The sequence below is a fragment of the Oncorhynchus tshawytscha genome, linkage group LG33, assembly GCF_018296145.1.
Source record: "Oncorhynchus tshawytscha isolate Ot180627B linkage group LG33, Otsh_v2.0, whole genome shotgun sequence".
In the NCBI taxonomy this organism is placed as follows: domain Eukaryota; kingdom Metazoa; phylum Chordata; class Actinopteri; order Salmoniformes; family Salmonidae; genus Oncorhynchus; species Oncorhynchus tshawytscha.
Genome location: NC_056461.1, coordinates 30,184,169 through 30,211,909, shown reverse-complemented (window position 1 = coordinate 30,211,909; position 27,741 = coordinate 30,184,169). Strand labels below are relative to the sequence as shown.

Below are 27,741 nucleotides of genomic sequence, written 5' to 3'. Positions count from 1 at the left end.
CTTTTTGGGGGTTGTCAAAATAACTCTCTCTACAACTTCTCTTTCTACTGGACAAAACAATTGACTATATTTAAACATATGGACATAAAAGAAGAAACATATGGATATGAATGATTTGCTTCTGCTTGACAGGGAACCAAATATCCATCTGGTCAGTTTTTATTTTGAGTATAGCAGCCAGCTTCACAGCACAACAAATCTAATAGGCCTCTATAAATCACATATTGTTGACATTTGATCCCGCTAATTAGAACACTGAAAAAACAATTGCTGTCACTTATGTTTTCCATATTTATTCTCTATCAGCCACAGGAGGTTGGTGGAACCTTAATCTGGGAAAACGGGCTTGTGGTAATGACTGGAGCTGAATCAGTAGAATGGTATCAAATACATCAAACACATGGTTTCCAGGTGTTTAATGCCCTTCAGTTGCTCTGTTCCGGCCACTATTATGAGCCATTCTTCACTCAGCAGCCTCCTATGCATCAACCCATGGTGAATAAGTGTTTTTCACTGCATATAACTTCTTCTCAGGTAGCCTACACACAGAGCTGCTACTACATGATACCATTGCTTTCCACCTCACACCATGGACACTGTGACCTCTACTTTTCTACCCTTCAGTACTGACACCACAGCCCTATGGGAAGTATTGTCCAGACTGGTACTGGGTTACTGCAGACTTAGACAGTCTTGAGATACAGTTGGGGGGGAAGAACTCTCCCAGTCACAACCAGTCAGATGAATGCACACAAGTGTGGTTTTAAATCCTTGCCAAGATCTTTATGTAGCCTAGACCAATGGTAATGTTAAGAACCACTGATATTCACAGGTCCATTTGGCACATGGATGTGAAGAGAGCCTGAGGAGACCCACTCCAATCACAGCTCAGACAGTTCCTGCAGTGTCTCTTCTGCAAACAACTCGCCATTGTAAGCAGCTTTGCTCCTTGTTCCATCCTAATTGACTTGGCGCTTGTCCTTTTAGGAGTAGCAGGAGACTGCTGTGTACTTCCTCGAGACAGAAGGTCCTCCATTCTCTGATTTCTTCAGTAGCTACTCTCATGACCTGTCAGGATGTACAAGTTGCTTAAGGCTGATGGATTGTCCGTGGGAGTACTCTGCAAGATAATGTCCCTGAGGAATGAAAGCATATGTTAATGTGCAACACATTTTTTTATTTTGCTTCAAATGATTTGACAGAAATGTTTTGTTATCAAATTGCTATAAAACTCCTATAATTAAGAGACATGCCTTGAGGTTCCCAAGACTCTGAATATTCGACTTTCATCCGTGATCTCTTGTGTAACCTATGAAAAACATCACAGATGTCACAACAGCATTTTATTGTCAATAGGAGAGTCTGACAACACCGAAAAGCTGGCCTGGCATGAAAAACTTGTTCTGCCTTACCTCATCACTATGTAGGCTTCTACCTTTAAGCCCATGCTTCCAGAAAGCCAGAACACTGTCCTGCAAACATACTGCAAAGAACAATTTATTCACCTCCTATCCAGTTGAGGCTGCTGAGGGGAGGGCGGCTCATAGTAATGGCTGGAAAGGAGTCAATGGAATGGTCTCAACCACATTTGATACCTTTCCATTGACTCCATTCCAGCCATTATGACCCCCCCCCCCTCCTCCTCCTCTGCCTCCTCTGCTCCAATCCAGACACCAAGCTAAATGATTAGAAATCAGAACGCATCTATTCCCTTACCAAGAGTCTCAATGGAAAAGTCAAAGGTCAACTTTGAGGTCATCCCTTTGCTTGGGCTGCCATCCAGGTTCACAATGTTCACAGTATCTGCAAAGGTACAATGGAAAAACGGTCACAATTCAATCATTGCTTTTTTTCCTTTCATTCAAGAGTCTTTGTCGCTCTGAATAGAACACTAGCACATCCAATGTTCCTGACCAAATAATACTGAAAGAAGACGATTGAAAAAAAGAAGAAGAATGAACTCACTCTCCAGACCGATCAGGACTGTGTCTCTGTCCAGCTGGGTTACCTGCATCACCTTCATAGATCGACTATCTGTGAAAACATCACAAACAATAGCATCACAGCTTGTACACTCTGCTGGTGTTTGTCTAGATTAAAACTACATTAAAATATCCAATTAGTGATGGAGGGTGATTATCATAATAATAATGACATCGATTCCATCTACAGTACCTGACTGGGCTCTTGGTGTGTCATTCAGGTGGATGATGTCAAAGTGGACCCGCTCACAGGTCTTGACAGGGGTCTGTAGCCTACTCACACCTACACACACCTGCGGCAGCTCATCAGTCTCCAGGACAAGCAGCTCAAAGATGGGGAGGGTTTCTGGGAGACTCACAGCTATGTACTGAGAGGGGAAGGAGAGAGCGGGAGGACATCGTCGGAATTCTTTGCAATGCTTTTCTATATACAGTAACAGTCAAGAGTTTGGACACCCCTACTCATTCAAGGGTTTTTCTTAATTTTTTTCTACATTATAGAATAATAGTGAAGATATCAAAACTTTGAAAAAACACAAATGGAATCATGTAGTAACCAAAAAAAAAGTGTTAGCCACCCTTTGCCTTGATGAAAGGTTTACACACGGTCATGACGTGGCCCTTTTTGGGTATAGATCGTGGCTCCCCCTCCCTCCCTCCCTCCCTCCCTCCCTCTCCTAAACCAGGTTTAGTACCTCAGGTCATAAATATCGGGTAGAAACTGCCATGCAGTAGAGAGGGAGAGAGCACGGAGAGAACAAAGGACTTCACTTGGCCAAACTCCTAAATCCCTAAAATGGGAGAATTAAAACAATATTTCTACTTTTGAGAATGGTCTGTGGACACTTAAGGGACAGTTATGATGAGTGTGTTTCATTTGGTGATCTCATGAAGGACAGGAAACACACATAACGGTATCTCCTAAAGTATACATGTCCCAGCTGTCAGGTTTAGATCTAAATATTGTGAAACGTATGTGATTAAACATGAAACTATGTAATGTGATATTAACCTTGAAAATGAGAGAATTTTCTTCCATGTAAAGTTGAACTTGTCAATGGCCACGCCCCCGTTAGGCCAGCCATTACATCTGGCATCATGGAACTGCCCTTTTCTACTGAAATGTATAAAACCACCTGTGGCAAAATGTACATTTCATGCCAAAGAGACCCACGGTAAGCTGGACGTCTTGAATAGTTAAGACCAAAACATGCCGGGTGACGCTGGTGTGTGAAGTGGTTTAAACTACAACTCTACCAAAGGACAAGACTATATCACGTGGAGTATTGGCTACACGGCTGGAAATGGTTAAACTATGAGACTATCAATCCCCACAGACTAAGAGCAAATCTTAGATGAATATTTACTAGTCTGCAGCTAGAAATTACGGAAACCTAGAACAAGATTACCGACAACCGCTGAAGTATCTACTCTATGAGAACATTTCCGAATGGTACTCTGAAGTATCCATCCTAACCACCTACAAACACAAAAGACTGAGTTCAATGAAAGTTAACCAGAGACTCTACAGGATGACCGAGGATTCCAACAGAGAAGACAACAACGACATACGGGCGCAAATATATATACATTTGAAGTTGGAAGTTTACATACACCTTAGCCAAATACATTTAAACTCAGTTTCACAATTCCTGACATTTAATCCAAGTACAAATTCAATTTTAGGTCAGTTAGGATCACCACTTTATTTTAAGAAAGTGAAATGTCAGAATAATAGCAGAGAATGATTTCAGCTTTCATCACATTCCCAGTGGGTCAGAAGCTTACATACACTCAATTAGTATTTGGTAGCATTGCCTTTAAATTGTTTAACTTGGGTCAAACGTCTCAGGTAGCCTTCCACAAGCTTCCCACAATAAGTTGGGTGAATTTTGGCCCATTCCTCCTGACAGAGTTGGTGTAACTGAGACAGGTATGTAAGCCTCCTTGCTCACACATGCTTTTTCAGTTCTGCCCACACATTTTCTATAGGATTGAGGTCGGGGCTTTGTGATAGCCACTCCAATACCTTGACTTTGTCGTCCTTAAGCCATTTTGACAAATTTGGAAGTATGCTTGGGGTCATTGTCCATTTGGAAGACCCATTTGCAACCAAGCTTTAACTTCCTGACTGATGTCTTGAGATGTTGCGTGAATATATCCACATATTTTCCTCCCTCTTGATGCCATCTATTTTGTGAAGTGCACCAGTCCCTCCTGCAGCAACGCACCCCCACAACATGATGCTAACACCCCCGTGCTTCATGGTTGAGATGGTGTTCATCGGCTTGCAAGCCTTCCCCTTTTTCCTCCAAACATAACGAGGGTTGTTATGGCCAATGAGTTCTATTTTTGTTTTCAGACCAGAAGACATTTCTCCAAAAAGTACGATCTTTGTCCCCATGTGCAGTTGCAAACCGTAGTCTGGCTTTTTTTATGGCAGTTTTGGAGCAGTGGCTTCTTCCTTGCTAAAGCGGGCTTTCAGGTTATGTCGATATAGGATTCGTTTTAGTGTGGATATAGATACTTGTGTACCTGTTTCCTCCAGCATCTTCACAAGGTCCTTTGCTGTTGTTCTGGGATTGATTTGCACTTTTCGCACCAAAGTACGTTCATCTCTAGGAGACAGAACGTGTCTCCATCCTGAGCGGTATGATGCCTGCATGGTCCCATGGTGTTTATACTTGCGTACTATTGTTTGTACAGATGAATGTGGTACCTTCAGGCATTTGGAAATTGCTCTCAAGGATGAACCAGATTTGTGGAGGTCTACAATTTGTTTTCTGAGGTCTTGGCTGATTTTTTAAAATTTTCCCATGATGTCAAGCAAGGAGGCACTGAGTTTGAAGGTAGGCCTTGAAATACATCCACAGGTACACCTCCAATTGACTCAAATGATGTCAATTAGCCTTTCGGAAGCTTCTAAAGCCATGACATCATTTTCTGGAATTTTACAAGCTGTTTAAAGGCACAGTCAACTTAGTGTATGTAAACCTCTGACCCACTGGAATTGTGATACCGTGAATTATAAGTGGAATAATCTGACTGTAAATAATTGTTGGAAAAATGAATTGTGTCATGCACAAAGTAGATGTCCTAACCGACTTGTCAAAACTATAGTTTGTTAACAAGAAATTTGTGGAGTGGTTGAAAAACGAGTTTTAATGACGCCAACCTAAGTGTATGTAAACTTCCGACTTCAACTGATGATTTTGATTCGATTTGATGAAGGCCTGATTCACATATTCTCCCCTGAACAGTTGCCGTTGAGATGTGTTTCTGTTACTTGAACCCTGTGAAGCATTTATTTGGGCTGCAATTTCTAAGGCTGGTAACTTTAATGAACTTATCCTCTGCAGCAGATGTAACTCTGGGTCTTCCTTTCCTGTGGTGGTCCTCATGAGAGCCAGTTTCATCATAGTGCTTGATGGTTTTTGCGACTGCACTTGAAGAAACTTTTAAAGTTCTTGAAATGTTCCTGATTGACTGAGCTTCATGTCTTAAAGTAATGATGGACTGTCGTTTCTCTTTGCTTATTTGAGCTGTTCTGGCCATAATATGGACTTGGTATTTGACCAAATAGGGCTATCTTCTCTATGCCACTCCTACCTTGCCATAGCAAAACTGATTTGCATTAAGGAAAGAAATTCCACAAATTAACTTTTAAAAAGGCACACCTGTTAATTGAAATGCATTCCAGGTGACTACCTCATGAAGCTGGTTGAGAGAATGCCAACAGTGTGCAAAGCTGTCATCAAGGCAAAGGGTGGCTACTTCGAAGAATTTCAAATATAAAAAATGTTTTGTTTAACAATTTTTGGTTACTACATGATTCCATATGTGTTATAGAAATATAGAAAATAGTCAAATAAAGAAAAACTGTGGAATGTGTGTCAACTTTTGACTGGTACTGTATATATATATATATATTTAAAAAAAGCTATGCTAGAATTGTATATATGTGCATTGGGATCACACACCTTGAGTTGCATGAACTTCTGAAGAGGCTCATACCATAGAAGTAGGACAAGGCCAGTTGGTACAACAGCACACAAAAATGTGCTGTCAGTGTACGGGTTATGCACTGAGAAGCATTGATAAGGCAGAAGGGAGACAGAAAGAAAGGGAGAGAGAGATGTCATCTTAGTCATAGATACTGTGCAGTACACCTCCATTTTTGACTAAAATAACATGTTTCTTACCAACACTGCAGCGTCGACAGCCTTTGGTGTCTGATATCTTCCCAGACACAGAAAACTTTCTAAAACAGAGAACACATTAACATGATGTTTTTTTTGGTACAATTTCCAGGATGATTTCCCTTCCTCTCATGTTAGTATCAGTGCTCTGGTATTTTCCAATGATATATAGAAACCTTGGATTGCTGATGCTATGTATTGGCCATTGAGAGGATTTGAAGCCCCCCGTTGGCTATATTGGCACTTCCCAGTAGGAGCAGTCCTCCATAGGAATGAATGAAATTCTACTGTATTCCAATTAAATGTTTCAAGGTCCAAATTCCATGCATTTAGTATGTTATTGTTGTAGTGGGGGCAGTTACATTAATAAAAAAAAAACTACATGAAGGAAAATGTTTGTATATATTTTTCATTTTCTATTTGTATGTTTAGCTCACATAATATAATTTAAAAGTATGCATTAAAGTGTCTGTAATGGAATAAATGTGGCAAACACAAATGTAGACATTAGTAAATGTATTTCTATAGTGTCCAAAATATTTTTGTGAACATTGGGAGAATGCCAAGATGGAGTCAGTGGCGTCAACACAGCGCCCCCTATTAGTTATCTAGTGTATATATATATAAACCATTGGTATTTTCACTACAGCCTCCTTCTGACCAGTGGTGGGATGTCCCTACCTTGAGTTGATCCTCTCAGTGAGGCGGTGGGCGTTGATGTACAGGTGGCCCTGCCTCTTCTGCAGATGTCTACGGTCAAACAGGGTAGTCAGCCTCTGGGAGCACAGCTGGGATGATTTCCCTACGGAGCACAAAGACAGTCAACACACACATCTAGATAGAACATAAGTATTAGGGTGTGGTGGAGACACGGAGGGCCCTACCTGAGATAGACATTAGCACGTTGTTCATGACATACAGCCAGCTGCACCTCTGGGGTAATAACTGAAAAAATATATACATAATAATACATTACAACAAAAAAATGACAGGTAGAGCAACACTGCTTTTTGTGTTAAACCAAATGATGGTAGCTACCTTCTCCATGGTGTCCTCATGGAGCTCGTTGAGGTTCAGGGTGTAGATGCCCTCCTCCGTCCCCAGTATGAGGTGTTGATCTGAGGGAGGAAAGTCAGACATTATCCCTGAGATCTGACTGGTTTGACAGAAGCTTCATTTACCTATTGTTTGTCTTTATAACCTGTGCGTACCTTTAGTCTTTGGCAGGACCCATGTGACAGCACAGTGAATCTTCAATGGACAGCCATTAAACACCTTGGAAAAACAGGCCCCCATCTGGAAAAGATTGTGTGGGTCAATATACACTGTACATCATTTCAGTCCCGCTATGACCGCCGCAGAGTTATCAAACAAGAAAAAGGCAATATAGGAATAGGGTGGAATCATACTACACATGCCGAATGTGGTAGGGGATACAGTCTATTACGGAATACAAAGGAAGACCCAACCGTGATCTGCCCAACAATGACACTCTACCAGACGAACTCAATGCATTTTATGCACGCTTTGACAACAACAACATTGTGCTGGGTGTGAGGGCCATCACCGACGCAGAGGATTGGGTGATCTCGCTCTCCAATGCCGATGTGAGAAAGGTCTTTAATCAGGTCAACACCCGCGGGTCCATAGGTTATTCCAGGGCGAGTTCTCAGAGCATGCGCAGAACAGCTGGCAGGCATATTCACGGTCATTTTCAACCTCTCCTTGTCCCAGTCTGTAATCACCACATGTTTTAAGATGACCACCATCATTCCTGTCCTCAAGAACTCTAAGACTTCCTGCCACAATGACCACCGCCCTGTGGCACTCACTTCTGTGGTCATGAAGTGCTTTGAGAGGTTGGTTATGGCACACATTAACTCCACCATCCCAGACACCCTAGATACACTCAATGTGCATACTGCCCCAACAGATCCATAGGCGATGCAATCTCAATTGCTCTCCACATTGCCCTCACCCACCTAAACAAGAGGAAAACCTATGTGAGAATGCTGTTCATTGACTACAGCTCAGCGTTATAAAACCCCACTGTCACCTCCAAGCTCGTCACCAAGCTTAGGACTTTGGGTCTGAACAACCTCCCTCTGCAACTGGATCATCGACTTCCTGATGGGCCGACCATAGGTGGTGACGGTAGACAACATCACCTCCGCCACGTTGACCCTCAACACAGGGGCCCCACAGGGGTGTGTGCTTAGTCCCCTCGTTTACTGCCTGTTCACCCACGACTGCGTGGCCATGCACAATTCTAACACCATCATCAAGTTTGCTGACGACATGACGGTAGTAGGCCTGAACACCAGCGACAATAAATCAGCCTACAGGGAGGTCGTCAGTGACCTGTCAGTGTAGTACCAGAACAACAACCTCTCCCTCAAAATCAGGAAGACCAAGGAGCTGATCGTGGGTTGGCGAGCAGGCCCCCATCCACATCGATGGAGCTGCAGTGGAGCAGGTCGAGAGCTTCTAGTCCCTCAGCGTTCAAATCCCTAAAGATTTAAAATGGTCCAAACACGTGCAGTCATGAAGAACACGCAACAGCGTACCATTGAGAGCATCTTGACTGGCTGCATCACCACGTGGTATGGCAATAGCACTGCCCTCGATTACATGGCGCTACAGTGGGTGGTGCAAACAGCACAGTGCATCCCCGGGGCCGAACAACCTACCATCCAGGGGTGTGGTAGGAATGCCCGGAAAATTGTTAAAGATTCCAACCACCTAAGCCATAGACTATTCTCTCTGCTTCCGCATGGCAGGCGGTCCCAGTGCATCAAGTCTGACACCAACAGGCTCTTGAACAACTTCTATCCCCAAGCAATAAGACTGATAAATAGCTACAGACGGTCTCTATGCACACTAACAGGGCCCTACACACTCACACACTGTCACTCCAACACACACACGAACACTCACTCACACATAATAAGCACAGACATTTATACTGACTCTAAAACACCCACCCAGACGCAAGCTGCTGCTACTCTGTTTATCTTATATCCTGTTACCTAGTCCCCTTACCCCATATATATATATATATATACAGTGCCTTGCGAAAGTATTCGGCCCCCTTGAACTTTGCGACCTTTTGCCACATTTCAGGCTTCAACCATAAAGATATAAAACTGTATTTTTTTGTGAAGAACCAACAACAAGTGGGACACAATCATGAAGTGGAACGACATTTATTGGATATTTCAAACTTTTTTAACAAATCAAAAACTGAAAAATTGGGCGTGCAAAATTATTCAGCCCCCTTAAGTTAATACTTTGTAGCGCCACCTTTTGCTGCGATTACAGCTGTAAGTAATTTGGGGTATGTCTCTATCAGTTTTGCACATCGAGAGACTGAAATTTTTTCCAAATTGCAAAACAGCTCGAGCTCAGTGAGGTTGGATGGAGAGCATTTGTGAACAGCAGTTTTCAGTTCTTTCCACAGATTCTCGATTGGATTCAGGTCTGGACTTTGACTTGGCCATTCTAACACCTGGATATGTTTATTTTTGAACCATTCCATTGTAGATTTTGCTTTATGTTTTGGATCATTGTCTTGTTGGAAGACAAATCTCCGTCCCAGTCTCAGGTCTTTTGCAGACTCCATCAGGTTTTCTTCCAGAATGGTCCTGTATTTGGCTCCATCCATCAATTTTAACCATCTTCCCTGTCCCTGCTGAAGAAAAGCAGGCCCAAACCATGATGCTGCCACCACCATGTTTGACAGTGGGGATGGTGTGTTCAGGGTGATGAGCTGTGTTGCTTTTACGCCAAACATAACGTTTTGCATTGTTGCCAAAAAGTTCAATTTTGGTTTCATCTGACCAGAGCACCTTCTTCCACATGTTTGGTGTGTCTCTCAGGTGGCTTGTGGCAAACTTTAAACAACACTTTTTATGGATATCTTTAAGAAATGGCTTTCTTCTTGCCACTCTTCCATAAAGGCCAGATTTGTGCAATATACGACTGATTGTTGTCCTATGGACAGAGTCTCCCACCTCAGCTGTAGATCTCTGCAGTTCATCCACAGTGATCTTGGGCCTCTTGGCTGCATCTCTGATCAGTCTTCTCCTTGTATGAGATGAAAGTTTAGAGGGACGGACAGGTCTTGGTAGATTTGCAGTGGTCTGATACTCCTTCCATTTCAATATTATCGCTTGCACAGTGCTCCTTGGGATGTTTAAAGCTTGGGAAATCTTTTTGTATCCAAATCCGGCTTTAAACGTCTTCACAACAGTATCTCGGACCTGCCTGGTGTGTTCCTTGTTCTTCATGATGCGCTCTGCGCTTTTAACGGACCTCTGAGACTATCACAGTGCAGGTGCATTTATACGGAGACTTGATTACACACAGGTGGATTGTATTTATCATCATTAGTCATTTAGGTCAACATTGGATCATTCAGAGATCCTCACTGAACTTCTGGAGAGTTTGCTGCACTGAAAGTAAAGGGGCTGAATAATTTTGCACGCCCAATTTTTCAGTTTTTGATTTGTTAAAAAAGTTTGAAATATCCAATAAATATCGTTCCACTTCATGATTGTGTCCCACTTGTTGTTGATTCTTCACAAAAAATACAGTTTTATATCTTTATGTTTGAAGCCTGAAATGTGGCAAAAGGTCGCAAAGTTCAAGGGGGCCGAATACTTTATATACGCAAGGCACTGTATAATATATATATATATATATATATATATATATATATATATATATATACACACATATATATACACATATATATACACACACACACACACACACACACACACACACACACACACACACACACACATACATACACACTGCTCAAAAAAATAAAGGGAACACTAAAATAACACATCCTAGATCTGAATGAATGAAATATTCTTATTAAATACTTTTTTCTTTACATAGTTGAATGTGCTGACAACAAAATCACACAAAAATTATCAATGGAAATCAAATTTATCAACCCATGGAGGTCTGGATTTGGAGTCACACTCAAAATGAAAGTGGAAAACCACACTACAGGCTGATCCAACTTTGATGTAATGTCCTTAAAACAAGTCAAAATGAGGCTCAGTAGTGTGTGTGGACTCCACGTGCCTGTATGACCTCCCTACAATGCCTGGCATGCTCCTGATGAGGAGACCGTCTGTGGTGCAACGTGGCGTTGGTGGATGGAGCGAGACATGATGTCCCAGATGTGCTCAATTGGATTCAGGTCTGGGGAACGGGCGGGCCAGTCCATAGCATCAATGCCTTCCTCTTGCAGGAACTGCTGACACACTAACAGCCAGAAGAGGTCTAGCATTGTCTTGCATTAGGAGGAACCCAGGGCCAACCGCACCAGAATATGGTCTCACTAGGGGTCTGAGGATCTCATCTCGGTACCTAATGGCAGTCAGGCTACCTCTGGCAAGCACATGGAGGCCAAACCGGTCATGCTGGAGGATGTTGCAGGCAGCAGAACGTTCTCCACGGCATCTCCAGACTGTCACGTCTGTCACATGCGCTCAGTGTGAACCTGCTTTCATCTGTGAAGAGTACAGGGCGCCAGTGGCGAATTTGCCAATCTTGGTGTTCTCTGGCAAATGCTAAACGTCCTGCACGGTGTTGGGCTGTAAGCACAACCCCCACCTGTGGACGTCGGGCCCTCATACCACCCTCATGGAATCGGTTTCTGACGGTTTGAGCAGACACATGCACATTTTTGGCCTGCTGGGGGTCATTTTGCAGGGCTCTGGCAGTGCTCCTCCTGCTCCTCCTTGCACAAAGGCGGGGGTAGCGGTCCTGCTGCTGGGTTGTTGTCCTCCTACGGCCTCCTCCACATCTCCTGATGTACTGGCCTGTCTCCTGGTAGCGCCTCCATGCTCTGGACACTACGCTGACAGACACAGCAAACCTTCTTGCCACAGCTCGCATTGATGTGCCATCATGGATGAGCTGCACTACCTGAGCCACTTGTGTGGGTTGTAGACTCCGTCTCATGCTACCACTAGAGTGAAAGCACCGCCAGCATTCAAAAGTGACCAAAACATCAGCCAGGAAGCATAGGAACAGAGAAGTGGTCTGTGGTTATCACCTGCAGAACCACTCCTTTATTGGGGGTGCCTTGCTAATTGCCTATAATTTCCAACTGTTGTCTATTCCATTTGCACAACAGCATGTGAAATGTATTGTCAATCAGTGTTGCTTCCTAACTGGACAGTTTGATTTCACAGAAGTGTGATTGACTTGGAGTTACATTGTGTTGTTTAAGTGTTCCCTTTATTTTTTTGAGCAGTGTATATATATATATATATATATATATATATATATATATATATATATATATTATGGATCCCCATTCAGCTACTCTTCCTGGGTTCCGGCAGAATTAAGGCAGTTGTTCACAACACACTAAGTATGTGCCCTCAGGTCCATACTCCACTACCACATATCTACAACACAAAATGTATGTATACGTGTGTGCATAGTGTGTATGTTATTGTGTGTGTATGCATGTGTCTGTGCCTCTGTTTGTGTTACTTCACAGTCCCTGCTGTTCTATTAGCTGTATTTCTACATGCTTTTTAAATGTGATTCTACTGCTGTTACCTGATGTGGAGTGTTCCATGTAGTCATGGCTCTATGTAGTACTGTGCACCTCCCATAGTCTGTTCTGGACTTGGGGACTGTGAAGAGACCTCTGGTGAAATGTCTTGTGGGGTATGCATGGGTCTCTGAGCTGTGTGCTATTAGTTTAAACAGACAGCTCGGTACCTTCAGCTTGTCAACACCTCTTACGAAAACAAGTAATGATGATGCAATCCCTCTTCCACTTTGAGCCATGGGAGATTGACATGCATGTCATTAATGTTAGCTCTCCGTGTACTTTTAAGGGCCAGCCGTTCTGCCCTGTTCTGAATCAACTGCAATTTTCCCAAGTCCTTCTTTGTGGCACCTGACCACATGACTGAACAGTAGTCCAGGTGTTACAAAACTAGGGCCTGTAGGTCCTGCTTTGTTGATAGTGTTGTTATGAATGCAGAGCATCACTTTATTATAGATATACTTCTCCCCATCTTATCTACTGTTGTATCAATATGTTTTGACCATGACAGTTTACAATCCAGGGTAACTCCAAGCAGTTAGTCACCTCAACTTCCTCAATTTCCACATTATTCATTACGAAATGTAGTTGAGGTTTAGCGAATGATTTGTCCCAAATACAATGATTTCAGTTTTGGAAATATTTAGGACTAACTTATTCCTTGCTACCCATTCCGAAACTAACTGCAGCTCTTTGTTAAGTGTTGCAGTCATTTCAGTCGCTGTAGTAGCTGACGTGTATAGTGTTGAGTCATCCGCATACATAGGCACACTGACCTTACTCAAAGCCAGTGGCATGTTGTTAGTAAAAAGCAAGGTTCCTACCCTGGGGAATTCCTGCTTCTACCTGGATTATGTTTGAGAGGCTTCTATTAAAGAACACCCTTTGTGTTCTGTTAGACAAGTAACTCTTTATCCACATTATAGCAGGGGGTGTAAAGCCATAACACACCAGATTTTTCCAGCAGCAGACTATGATCAATAATGTCAAAAGCTGCACTGAAGTCTAACAAGACAGCCCCCACAATCATTTTATCATAAATTTCTCTCAGCCAATCATCAGTAATTTGTGTAAGTGCTGTGCTTGTTCAGTGTCCTTTATATGCGTGCTGAAAATCTGTTGTCAATTTGTTTACTGTGAAATAGCATTGTATCTGGTCAAACAAATTTTTCCAGAAGTTTACTAAGGGTTGGTAACAGGCTGATTGGTCAGTTACTTGAGCCAGTAAAAGGAGTTTTTACTATTCAAGGGTACCAGAATGACTTTAGCTTCCCCGGGGCCTGATGGCAGACACTTTCTATCAGGCTTAAATTGAAGATGTGGCAAATAGGGAGTGGCAATATCGTCACTATTATCCTCAGTAATTTTCCATCCAGATTGTCAGACCCCAGTGGCTTGTCAATGTTGATAGACAATAATTTCTTCACCTCTTCCACACTGACTTTAATTCAAAGTACAATTCTTGTCTTTCATAATTTAGTCAGATATACTTGGACGTGTAGTGTTAGGGCTTTTTGCTGGCATGTCATCCCTAAGATTGCTTATCTTGCCAATGAAAAGGTAATTAAAGTAGTTGACAATATCAGTGGTTCTTGTGATAAATGAGCCATTTGATTCAATGAATGATGGAGCAGAGTTGGCTTTTTCCCCAAAAATGTAATGTAAGGTGCTCCAAAGCTTTTTACTATCATTCTTTATATAATTTATCATTGTATAGATTATTTTTGTTTAGCTTAGTCACATGATTTTTTAATTCGTTAGTTTGCCAATCAGTTGGGCTGCCAGACTTATTTGCCATACCATTTGCCTCATCCCTCTTAACCATACAATTTTTCAATTCCTCATCAATCCCTGCTCAATATGTCTTAACCAACTGTGTTGTTCCACCTCCTACACATGCGATGACATCACCTAGTTTAAACATCTCTAGAGACTTGATCACTCATCATTACTCAATGCCTAGGTTTACCTCTAATGTACTCACATCCTACTTTACCTTTGTCTACACACTCTGCCTTGAATATATGCTATCGTGCCCAGAAACCTGCTCCTTTTACTCTGTTCCGAACGTGCTAGACGGCCAGTTCGTATAGCCCTTAGCCGTACCCTTATCCTACTTCTCCTCTGGTGATGTAGAGGTTAATCAGTGCCTAGCTCCACTCCCACTCCCCAGGTGCTCTCATTTGTTGATTTGTGTAACAGTAAAAGCCTTGGTTTCATGCATGTTAACATTAGTAACCTCCTCCCTAAGTTTGTTTTACTCACTCCTTTAGCACTCTGCCAACCCGGGTGTCTTAGCCGTGTCTGAATCCTGGCTTAGGAAAACCACCAAAAACCCTGAAATCTCCATCCCTAACTATAACATTTTCCGCCAAGATAGAACTGCCAAAGGGGGCGGTGTTGCAATCTACTGCAAAGATAGTCTGCGGAGTTCTGTATTACTATCCAAGTCTGTACCCAAACAATTCGAGCTTCTACTTCTAAAAATTCACCTTTCCAGAAACAAGTCTCTCACCGTGGCTGCTTGCTATAGACCACCCTCAGCCCCCAGCTGTGCCCTCGACACCATATGTGAATTGATTGCCCCCCCCCATCTACCTTCAGAGCTTGTGCTGTTAGGTGACCTAAACTGAGACATGCTTAACACCCCGGCCAACCTACAATCTAAACTTGATGCCCTCAATCTCACACAAATTATCAATGAACCTACCAGGTACAACCCCAAATCCGTAAACACAGGCACCCTCATAGATATCATCCTAACTAACTCACCCTCCAAATACACCTCTGCTGTTTTCAATCAAGATCTCAGCGATCACTGCCTCATTGCCTGCATCCGTAATGGGTCTGCGATCAAACGACCACCCCTCATCACTGTCAAACGCTCCCTAAAACACTTCTGAGAGCAGGCCTTTCTATTCGACCTGGCCAGGGTATCCTGGAATGACATTGACCTCATCCCGTCAGTAAAGGATGCCTGGTTATTTCTTTAAAAAGTTCCTTCGTCACCATCTTAAATAAGCATGCTCCATTCAAAAAATGTAGAACTAGGAATAGATATAGTCCTTGCTACACTCCAGACCTGTCTGCCCTTGACGAGCACATCCTGTGGCGTTCTGCATTAGCATCGAACAGCCCCCGTGATATGCAACTTTTCAGGGAAGTTAGGAACAAATATACACAGGCAGTTAGCTTTCCTAAGGCTAGCTTTTTCAAACAGAAATGTGCATCCTGTAGTACAAACTCAAAAAAGTTCTGGGACACTGTAAAGTCCATGGAGAATAAGAGCACCTCCTCCCAGCTGCCCACTGCTCTGAGGCTAGGAAACACTGTTTCCACCGATAAATCGACTATAATTGAGAATTTCAATAAGCATTTCTCTACGGTTGGCCATGCTTTCCACCTGGCTACCCCTAACCCACCCAAGCCCCCACCATATCTCCTTCACCCAAATCCAGATAGCTGATGTTCTGAAATAGCTGCAAAATCTGGACCCCTACAAATAAGCCGGGCTAGACAATCTAGACCCTCTTTTATAAAATTATCTGCCGAAATTGTTGCAACACCTATACAACCTCTCTTTCGTACCGTCTGAGATTCCCAAAGATTGGAAAGCTGCCGAGGTCATCCCCCTCTTCAGATGCCCTCTGGTTTCAGAGCTGGTCATGGGTGCACCTCAGCCATGCTCAAGGTCCAAAACGATATCATAATCGATAAGAGACATTACTGTGCAGCCGTATTCATTGATCTGGCCAAGGCTTTCGACTCTGTCAATCACCACATTCTTATTGGCAGCCTTGGTTTCTCAAATGATTGCCTCGCCTGGTTTACCAACTACTTCTCTGATAGAGTTCAGTGTGTCAAATCAGAGGGCCTGTTGTCCAGACCTATTTATTGCCTTAACTCCCTCATATTACCTAATTTGCACTCACTGTATATAGACTTTTTGTTTTATTTTTTCTACAGTATTATTGAATGGATGTTTTGTTAATTCCATGTGTAACTCTGTTGTTGTATGTGTCGAATTGCTGTGCTTTATCTTGGCCAGATCGCAGTTGCAAATGAGAACTTGTTCTCAACTAGCCTACCTGGTTAAATAAAGGTGAAATTTAAAAACATTTAAAAAGGAGATTTAACCATTTTTAGTTATTGTCTTAATGGGTACATGTTTATTAGTAACTGGAATAAGCAATTTTATAAATGTATCAAGTGCAACATCTAGTTGCTCCTCATTACATACCAGCAAATATTCTTTACATCATCAACATATGAATCACTACAAAAAAACATATTGTACACAATATTAGGTCCAGGATCCCTGCACATTTTAAATATGGTATTGGAGCTGACCCTGTATATAGTATGCTTACCCCTATACATATCTACCTCCTACTGACCCTGTATATAGTCACCGTACCCCTATACATATCTACCTCCATCACTCCAGTATCCCTGCGCATTGTAAATATGGAACTGACCCTGTATATAATATGCTTGCTTACTTATTGTGTTCTTATGTCTCGTGTTTTTTCCTAGTATTAAATTGTTATTGATTATTGCATTTGGGGGTTTTGAGTTTGCAAGAAAGGCGTTTCACTGTACTTTTGCACATGACATTAAAACTAAACACGTATTTTATTTTTTGGTGGCTGTATATCCAGACATCTTGACTTACATGGACTTTGGGCGTGGGTGGAAGTCCATGACAATCACCTCTCTGAAGAAAAAACAAATTCCACGATAGATCATCTGTCATCATGTGTGCACAAAATATGAATTGAAAAGTGCTGTCAGTGACTTGTTGATGGTGTCTCACCGAGTCCTCAGTTCTCCTCCTCAGTGTGCTCCATTCTGGAGACAGTGGGGGCCCCAGGGCCATGTAGGATGTCTCTCCCGGCCAACGTCCCTTTGACTCACTGCCCTCTGCAGGAACACACAGACCCATCAGTGCGGCATAGCGTCTCAGGATTTTGGGTTTGAGACTGTTCTTAAATTGGTCATGCAGATAGTATACATGAAAAGCAGTTGATTTCACTACTTGTTACGCGATGATGTCATAGATTGTTTTAGCGTTCCTGGGTGTGTCGTGTGCGGTGCTGTACCTTCAAACGAGCAGTTGGAGGAAAGTGAGAGGTCTGAGAAGATAGTGGAGTTGAAGAGAGAGGGTTCAGCCAGGGCGGAGTCTGAGACTGGAGGTGTGACAGTGGGAGGAGTCGAGTCAGTGGATGGGGAGATGGTATGCCTTAAGGCAGGACTGAGGACCCCACTCCGCTTCACGGTACCACTTTTATCCATGTCCTCATCTTCAGGAGAGTGCTGCAACAGATGAACACAGACACTGGTGTGGTTCCAGAAAAACATTGTTGAGTGCCTGAGAGGCTGATGATAGTCTGTAGTTCTCGCTCACCTCAGCAGAGGGCGCTCTCTTTATGGTTAACCTCCTGCAAGGAATATCAAACAGACACAAATATACTATGTTATGGGAATTAATGACTTACAGCTGTAATCGCAGCAAAAGGTGGCGCTACAAAGTATTAACTTAAGGGGGCTGAATAATTTTGCACGCCCAATTTTTCAGTTTTTGATTTGTTAAAAAAAGTTTGAAATATCCAATAAATGTCGTTCCACTTCATGATTGTGTCCCACTTGTTGTTGGTTCTTCACAAAAAAATACAGTTTTATATCTTTATGTTTGAAGCCTGAAATGTGGCAAAAGGTCGCAAGGTTCAAGGGGGCCGAATACTTTCGCAAGGCACTGTATATGGAATGTCTTATAGCCTCACCTTTCAAGTAACGCTTCCTCAACACACTCCAGTAGACTTCTGCACCTCAAATGTAGAGTAGATTCAGTTATTGTTGCTTTCATTAGCGATTTATTACAGCTGAAGTGTGAGAAATAATAGCTTACGGTGAGTTCTTCTCATCTCCTGTAATGCTCCATTCATCATATGATCCCTGTTGGGGAAAATATGTTCATGCACTGACAATTTGACAAATAAATCAATTGTTTTTCTATGTTCAACATGCTGTTTGTGGAACATAGAGGTTAGACACAGATAATCCTCACCAGGTCAGGAGAGAGCTCAGTCTCCTTCCTCATGGGAGGCCCAAATTTCAGCAGATCAACTGGAAAACACACATATACAATTATGATCCAGAATAACACCTTTAAATAAACTCAGCGAAAAAAATTAATAAAAGAAACGTGCCTTTTTCAGGATCCTGTCTTTCAAACATAATTCTGAAAAATCCAAATGACTTCACAGATCTTCATTGTAAAGGGTTCAAACACTGTTTCCCATGCTTGTTCAGTGAACCATAAACAATTAATGAACATGCACCTGTGGTACGGTCGTTAAGACACTAACAGCTTACAGACGGTATGCAATTAAAGTCACAGTTATGAAAATTTAGGACACTAAAGAGGCCTTTCTACTGACAATGAAAAACACCAAAAGAAAGATGCCCAGGGTCCCTGCTCATCTGCGTGAATGTGCCTTAGGCATGCTGCAAGGAAGCATGAGGACAGCAGATGTGGCCAGGGCAATAAACTGCAATGTCTGTACTGTGAGACGCATATAAGACAGCGCTACAGGGAGATAGGACGGACAGCTGATCGTCCTCGCAGTGGCAGACCATGTGTAACAACACCTGCACAAGATCGGTACAGCCGAACATCACACCTGTGGGACAGGTACAGGATGGCAACAACAACTGCCCGAGTTACACCAGGAACGCACAATCCCTCCCATCAGTGCTCAGACTGTTTGCAATAGGCTGAGAGGCTGGACTGAGGGCTTGTAGGCCTGTTGTAAGGCAGGTCCTCACCAGACATCACCGGCAACAACGTCGCGGGCACAAACCCACCGTTCCTGGACCAGACAGGATTGGCAAAAAGTGCTCTTCGCTGACGAGTCGCGGTTTTGTCTCACCAGGGGTGATGGTCAGATTCGCATTTATCTTCAAAGGAATGAGTGTTACACTGAGGCCTGTACTCTGGGGCGGGATCAATTTGGAGGTGGAGGATCCGTCATGGTCTGGGGCAGTGTGTAACAGCATCATCAGACTGAGCTTGTTGTCATTGCAGGCAATCTCAACGCTGTGCGTTACAGGGAAGACATCCCCCTCGCTCATGTGGTACCCTTCCTGACATGACCCTCCAGCATGACAATGCCACCAACCATACTGCTCGTTCTGTGCGTGATTTACTGCAAGACAGGAATTCCAGCATTCTGCCATGGCCAGCGAAGTGCCCGGATCTCAATCCCATTGACCAAGTCTGGGACCTGTTGGATCAGAGGGTGAGGGCTAGGGCCATTCCCCCCCAGAAATGACTGGGAACTTGCAGGTGCCTTGGTGGAACATCTCCCAGCAAGAACTGGCAAATCTGGTGCAGTCCATTAGGAGGAGATGCATTGCAGTACTTAATGCAGCTGGTGGCCACACCAGATACTGCCTGTTACTATTAGTTTTGACCCCACTTTGTTCAGGAACACATTATTCCATTTCTGTTAGTCACATGTCTGTGGAACTTGTTCAGTTTATGTCTCTGTTGTTGAATCTTGTTATGTTCATACAAATATTTACAAATGTTAAGTTTGCTGAAAATAAACAGTTGGCAGTGAGAGGACATTTCTATTTTTGCTGAGTTTATGAAATAAACTCTGTAGTTGATAATCATCATTATCATCATCATATATATTTGTTATGACAATGATGAGATACCAGTAAACAAAAACACACTTGTTCTCACACTACTCTCTTTCATTTTCTGTGAATAGATACCAGTGACTATCCCCTCGTGTCCTTACTGACCTTGGCTGCTTGCCCCTGGATGCTGTAATGTAATGCTACATTGGCCATAACAATGGCTCATCAGTAACAGAGTCCTTGAGGAGCTGTGCTTAGAGGGCAAGGATCTGAGAGGCTATACAGATGCCGTATCTTAATTTGAGTAGGTGAGTTTGCTACTTCAGGAAAAAAATCTACAGCAACAGGATGTTAGTTATTATGTGGAATATAATTAAATATACATGTTTGTAGAGGTTGATACATTTTTCATGAGGGAAAATCAATTCTGAAATTTCTAAGTGCAAATTACAAACTTCAGAAGCCTTTATGAACCTCAAATACACTCCATGTTTCTGGAACAGGGTGATCAAATTAAGATCCTACATCTGTAGTTACTCACACTGCTCCTCAGACTGAGTCCTTTGGACCGGCAGGTGTTTCGCTAAGGAATGGATCTGATCAGGGAATGCACTGCATGTCTGCAAACCCACACAACAACAACATACACAGCACATACAGATCATTAGTGACATATTCATCTTAGTAGTATAGTAATCCACATCATATATTGTTGAGCCCAAGCATACATTTCAGGAAAGGGTAGGATAGGATAGGGGGACAAGCTCACGTCAAGATCACTCTCATCCATAGTGTGTGTGGTTTGCAGAACAGGGTTGCTGGCCATGTCCAGCAGTTCAATGGCCAGAGTCCTGGTCAGCAGCTGACTCACAAAGGGGTGCTGAAGAGAAAACATAGATAATTTGGGGAGTGTCTGTCACCCGAAGGACTACAGAACAGTTTTTCCACTAGGGACATGAATTCACCAGTTTTTTTTATTAACGTTGATGCTATTTTGTTGCGCTCCTCTAAAAGGATGGAACTCTGAGGTAGTACCTGTAACAGTTTCTCCGAACTGGGCCTCTTGCGAGGGTTCTTGGTGAGGGATATTTTCACAAAGCTGTGAAAGTCTGCAGACCTAAACAGATAGTTATTGGTCATTACCACATGGGCTCCTAGACACTCACAGTAACATACAGTATATACTTTCGGTTCTGGAGCTCATATGACTTTTTAACTATAAAGTAACTTAAACCATTTGGCCTTGTCCTTTAGTTTGGGTGGCTGGAAGCTGCTCTTTGACATCATCATCAAGGCCCTGGGAAAAAAGAACAAAAAAATCGTATGTACTTAACCTGTTGATGAAACATGACGCAGTGTTAATTATCAAAATCTGATCTGTTAATATGACTGGATAGATTTAATCTGTATACTGATAATAATGAGAGGTGACATCCCAGCAACGGTGCCCTCACCTCATGGGGTGCAGGTCAAACATGGGAGGCTGAAGCTCTGCCAGCTCGATAGCGGTGATGCCCACTGCCCAGATGTCACATAGCTGGTTGTAGCCACCTTTCTTCTCCACTGCTGCCACCTCGGGTGCCATCCTAGAAGAGCACAGCTGCCCGTGGATAACTATGCTAAACCATGATCAATGGCCTTGTTTTGGTACCATGGACGAACTTAGATCACTCACCAGTAAGGCGTGCCTATGAATGACTTCCTCTTGGCAACGGAGGCGTTGATCTCAGCTGCAACGCCAAAATCCGCTGGGGAAAAAAAGATGCCGTGAGAGAGTTGGAGAAAGAGTATTTTAGTAGATCTGTTTTTGAGTCCATCTATGGGAGAGGCAGAGAGGATGTGTGAGAGTGAGTGACAGTGTGAGGGTGGTTGACAGTCACTGACCCAGTTTGACATCTCCTCGCTCTGTCAGAAGAACGTTTGCTCCCTGTGAAAAACCCACAGTGACACAATGAGTGCACCGTCTCATGCTCTCTCATGAGGACTGCCCACAGCTCCAATTACACACACACACACACACACACACACACACACACTTAAATATTAGATTTCAGTAAGTATGAAGGAGTAGTTCCAACACGCCAGACCAAAATGATTCAATTCAGATGAGGGGTAGAGTAAACTATTTACATGTTTTATATCCAACAATACATTACCTTTATGTCTCTATGCATTTTCCCAGTTTCGTGTAAGTGATGCAGTCCCTATAAACACAGAAAACCCAATAACACCACACTGAAAAAAATGAATGTTCTTAAATGGGGATAAATGGAGAATTCTTGCCTGATAAAGAACCATTGATTTAAAAGGGGGGTAGTACCACTCACTGGTGTAAAATACATTCAGTGTTGGTGTTAATAACCAGAGTTTAACCAAAACCACACCCATAATTAATCTATTTCCCAGCATGCTCTATTGCAGGTTGGTTTTTAGAATTGTTTGTTTCAATATCTATGTTTTTGCATGCACATTGATTGATTAATTGAATCTCATGCTACTCAAATATATAACATACATCTTTCTAAACTATTCCAATCTGTTACTTGGACTTATTGCATCAGTTAGTGTTCCAGTTAAGATGTTCAAGGTCGTCTCATACCTTAATCTTCTCAACCCTGGTAGTCATTCTGAATACAGGTTGCATGTGAATAAAAGTTCCAAATGTTGGATATCCCCACTCAGGCTGGATTCCAATCGGAATTACACATCACTTTGCAAGCCAGCTTAATGTAATTTAAGAGGCCCTTAAAATAAGTACTTATGAAATATGTATTGTTTTGTCACTTTGTGAAGGCCACATGACTGTAAATGAATGAATGCAACAACCATGTCTCTCTAAGTAGCAAACACAGTCATGGGTGGCCCTGGTAACTCAAATTCATTCAAAAGGCACTGAGAAATATGCAAATAAGGCTTAAAACACTACAGCAGGGCTATTCAATTCCAGTCCTGGAAGGCCAAACACATTGCTGGTTTGGATTTTTGAATGGTTCTTCAGAGACCCTAAAATGGTTACCCTATGGCCCTCAAACTCAACTCTGGACCTCAAAGACAGTTCCAATGCTTATTTTCACTGTTCCCCTCTAATCAGGGACTGATTTAGTCCTGGGACACCAGGTGGGTGCAATTCATTATCAAGTAAAAACAGAAAACCAGCAGGCTCCGGACCTCGTAGGGTCAAAGTTGAATACCCATGCCCTATGACATTGCTCTCAAGAACCTTATTTGGTTCCAACTTGCACCTTTATTTTTTTAGAGTGTGGCACTGTACCCCAGAGCAACAGTCAAGCATGATGTTTTTGAATTTATAATGTAAAAAATGTTACATCCAAATAGAAAGTTTCACAGTAGAAAATGGTTGAACGCCTCAGCCAATGAATAAAGCTGCATATAATTTCATGCTTACCTGTAGTGTTTCCCTGCACACATATGCAATCTGCCTCTCATTCAGGGGGCCAGTAACTATTGAAACATAAAAATGAAGTATGTCAGGGCCATCATTAAAAAAAAAAAGAATGATGTACACAGTAGTAACTGATATCATTTATTTGATAATTTTTTTAAGGGAAAGATCAGCATTAATATTGCAGATTGATTGTGGATTCCATCAATGTAAATGTCTGCATCATTTCCAATCCCCCATATTTTTGGGGGTAAATATATACATTTACTTGAACACTGGATGTTGCCATTCATATACACCAGAGCCATGTATTAACTACCATGATAAATGTCCTGCAGGGAACCTCCTCCGCAGTACTCCATGCAAATCCACAGCTTGTTATTTCTATCAAAGGAAGAGGCATGCCGTTAAAGGACAGTGGTGTAAAGTACTTAAGTAATAATACTTTAAAGTACTACTTAAGTAGTTTTTTGGGGTATTTTGTTTTACAACTTTTACTTCACTACATTCAGTAAGATAATAATGTACGTTGTACTCCATTCATTTTCCCTGGCACCCAAAAGTACATGTTACATTTTGAATGCTTAGCAGGACAGGAAAATGGTCCAATTCACACACTTATCAAGAGAACAACCCTGGTCATCCTTACTGCCTCTGATTTGGCAGACTCACTAAACACAAATGCTTTGTTTGTAAATTATGTCTGAGTGTTTGAGTGTGCCCCTGGCTATCGATAAATAAACCGCATAGTTTGATTAATATAAGGAATTTGAAATGATTTATACTTTTACTTTTGATACTTAAGTATATTTAAAACCAAATACTTTTAGACTTTTACTCAAGTAGTATTTTACTGGGTGACTTTCACTTTTAATTGAGTCATTTTCTATTAAGGTACAGTACCTTTAAGGTATGACAACTGGGTACTTTTCCCACCACTATTAAATGGAATACCTCATTGCATTTCATATCAAGTTTCAACGTAATGTTTGATTGCAGACCAAACCTGAGGTAGCTGCCGAAATAGGCCACAATGTTCTTGTGAGTGCATTCTTTAATCATGGTAATCTCCTGCTGGATAGATAAGATGTCATCACCTGAAGAGAGAGATGAGAAAAGACTGGAATATCACGACTTCACCACAATGTGATTAAAGGTCCAATGCAGATATTTTTATCTCAATATCGTATCATATCTGGGTAACAATTAAGTACCTTACTGTGATTTTTGACCATTTTAATTGAAAAACAATAACCAAAAATAGCTTCTTAGCAAAGATAATTTTTCAAGCAAGAATTTAGCTAGGACTGTCTGGGAGTGGTCTGAGTGGGGAAGGGAAAACTGAAAACTAGCTGTTATTGGCAGATAGGTTTGGAGCCCTCTTTCTTGTCACCAGGCAGGCCAAAACTCAATCCCATCAAAACAGGCAGACATTTCAGGCAGTCCTTTCAAACAACTCTATAAAAGGGCATAATCATCATTTTCACAATTTCGCACTATTATTCCAACTCATAGTGTGTAAATATATATTAAACACAGGAGAATCACTGGGCCTTTAAGATAAACACAATCACATTTGGGATAAATATCCTACCAGGATCTAGTTTTACAACTTTGATTGCAGAGATCACGGATGTCTTGATGTTTCGTGCCTATAGAGAAGACAAAGTACAAAAAAAAAAGATTTTTATTCTGATCATATGACATTGTGGTTTCACTTCTTGCTGTGAACGTTATAGGTAGTGACATGACCTTTGAAGTCATGAGTGTCACAGCATCTCAGTACTACAATGGGAAAAGGAATAGTAGCCTCACGCATCACTAGTTAAAATATTTCCAGATATATTATCCTATTTGTAGGCCTTGTGCTCACACTTTCTTTTTCTGAGAAAACTTGGGTGATGAAGGAAAGAACACCCTCACTCTATGGCTACAGCACAGGAGGTTGGTGGCACTTTAATTGGGGAGGACGGGCTTGTGGTAATGGCTGGAGCAGAATATGTGGAATGGTATCAAACACATGGTTTCAATGTGTTTGATGCCATTTCATTCGCTCTGTTCCAGCCATTATTATACGCCGTCCTCTCCTATGCAGCTTCCACTGGTCTACAGATCATGATGCCATTCTATTAGCTTCGTTCAGACATTATTATACGCCGTCCTCTCCTATGCAGCTTCCACTGGTCTACAGATCATACAGACACCATGCTTCTGTTACCAAGCAAAGCAGCAAACGGCCACCAGGGAACAATGAGGCTCGTGTCACCAATAGAAGAACTGCTACCTTTGAAAAAAAGACATCTGTTACGGAACGGTACTCACTTCCTGTTTTGTTTCTGTAGTAAAAGATTTCCGGAGATGTAAGGCATGTATCATATTGCAGCAGAACTTTTACCTCGCCTATTATTGCAAATGTCTGATCAAGATCACTTACCAAACAGGACCTAGGCGACCAATCGTTCCCTAATTTCATAATGATCTACTCATTTTATTTTTTCAATTAGAAAAAGTACATTCATTAAGGAACTCTCTCCAATACTTTACAAGGGTGTCTTGGGTGTCATGTGCTGTGACAGTGAAGCTGCAGTGAAAATACTATATTTGCTGGCCATTCCAAATATTATGCTATCGGTCAGGGTACTGGCTTCATGTGTACAGTGAGTTTCTCACAGATGACACTTCTTCCTTTCTCAACTCATTGTTAGTTTCCTGTTACCAACTGCTCCCTTCTAGTCACCATCTCAGCTAACCATATTGTAAGATTTAACAGTGGAGTGCATTTCATAATTTAGTGTGCTGGACCTTTTTCAACAAATGACTGGGTAGACCAAGAGAAAGGGGTTTTTCAGCATTTCAATGAGCCTTGTTTTGACATCAGCCATTCTGATGTTAAACTCTGTGCACATGTCAACCAAACATTCAATACAGTTATGGAGAGAGACCATGCAGCCTGCCTCCATGCACAAATTGATGACAGAACGGATGGTGAAATACCACTTTTCTGGCAAACATTATATCAGGAAAAAAAGAAAAACCATCACAAAACAATGTATATCACTCTTGATTAATAAAACCATCACATTCTGTTTTTAAACGTTGACTGCAACCCGTCAACATGGAACCGACTAGGGATATGAATAACCATTTAATCAAACAGGTGGGTCTGCTCAGGTATACCAATAAAGCCATATCAAAACAATCTTATAAATCGGGGGGTGGATACAAATCCTGTTCGAAAGAGACATCATTTTCACTAAAGGACTGCAAAATATCAGAGCATGGTTTATTTCAAATAGGCCTACCTTAAATACGTCTCCGTATGTACCACTACCGATCCGGTGAATCATCTCGTAGTCCTCCAATGGGTTCGAGTAGGAAACACCAATTGCATCCATCGCAGCACTGTATGTCTCGACTAGTGCTTTCTAGCCACTAATTATATGATTCCTATCCAGATGTCTGCACTTCCTCTGCAACAAACCATCAGAAGCAAAAGCTGAAATAAAAATGGCAGCTATACAGCCTTGTGATGCTCTGAGAACGGCAGCCTACCAGTGCCATGACATTTTTGTAAATAATAAGGCATTGTTGTTGCCCCTGAATGGAAAACAGAATCTACATTCTGGGTTTTTCAGTGACACAAAGCCTTGTCAAAAAAATAGTAATTGGTCCCCATTTCGGTTATTGTTTCAATTATATTTTATATTTTCCTTCTATTTCAGTAAAAATATTTGTGATAATAATCCCCTCTCGCACTCGCACGCGCACGCACACACAACCCCCCCCACACACACACAACCCCCACACACACACACACCCAACACACACACACACACAAACACACACACAAAAGGGTAGGTAGTAAACCCTGTGAATAAACTTGGGAGAGCCCCTGGGGTTCTTGAGATGATTGGTTGA

The 27,741-nt window shown here is 42.1% G+C and overlaps 1 protein-coding gene across 1 annotated transcript; it reads right to left on the bottom strand.

Annotated features, from left to right (window-relative positions):
* Nucleotides 1-143: 143 nt before the first annotated feature.
* Nucleotides 144-27,555, bottom strand: LOC112231135 (mitogen-activated protein kinase kinase kinase kinase 2). Its single transcript, XM_024397708.2, has 32 exons — nucleotides 27,126-27,555; nucleotides 25,418-25,475; nucleotides 24,830-24,920; nucleotides 24,143-24,207; nucleotides 23,827-23,882; nucleotides 22,577-22,624; nucleotides 22,305-22,347; nucleotides 22,096-22,168; nucleotides 21,875-22,006; nucleotides 21,655-21,717; nucleotides 21,456-21,537; nucleotides 21,190-21,300; nucleotides 20,962-21,040; nucleotides 18,838-18,896; nucleotides 18,679-18,725; nucleotides 18,554-18,592; nucleotides 18,178-18,211; nucleotides 17,873-18,086; nucleotides 17,587-17,693; nucleotides 17,446-17,487; nucleotides 7,393-7,477; nucleotides 7,220-7,299; nucleotides 7,066-7,126; nucleotides 6,863-6,983; nucleotides 6,185-6,243; nucleotides 5,963-6,066; nucleotides 2,176-2,350; nucleotides 1,966-2,034; nucleotides 1,717-1,803; nucleotides 1,413-1,483; nucleotides 1,254-1,309; nucleotides 144-1,136 (listed from the first exon to the last, which is right to left on the bottom strand). The coding sequence occupies exons 1-32, from the start codon at nucleotides 27,216-27,218 to the stop codon at nucleotides 1,049-1,051; spliced, it is 2,592 nt and encodes an 863-aa protein (XP_024253476.1). The 5' UTR covers nucleotides 27,219-27,555; the 3' UTR covers nucleotides 144-1,048.
* Nucleotides 27,556-27,741: the final 186 nt, after the last annotated feature.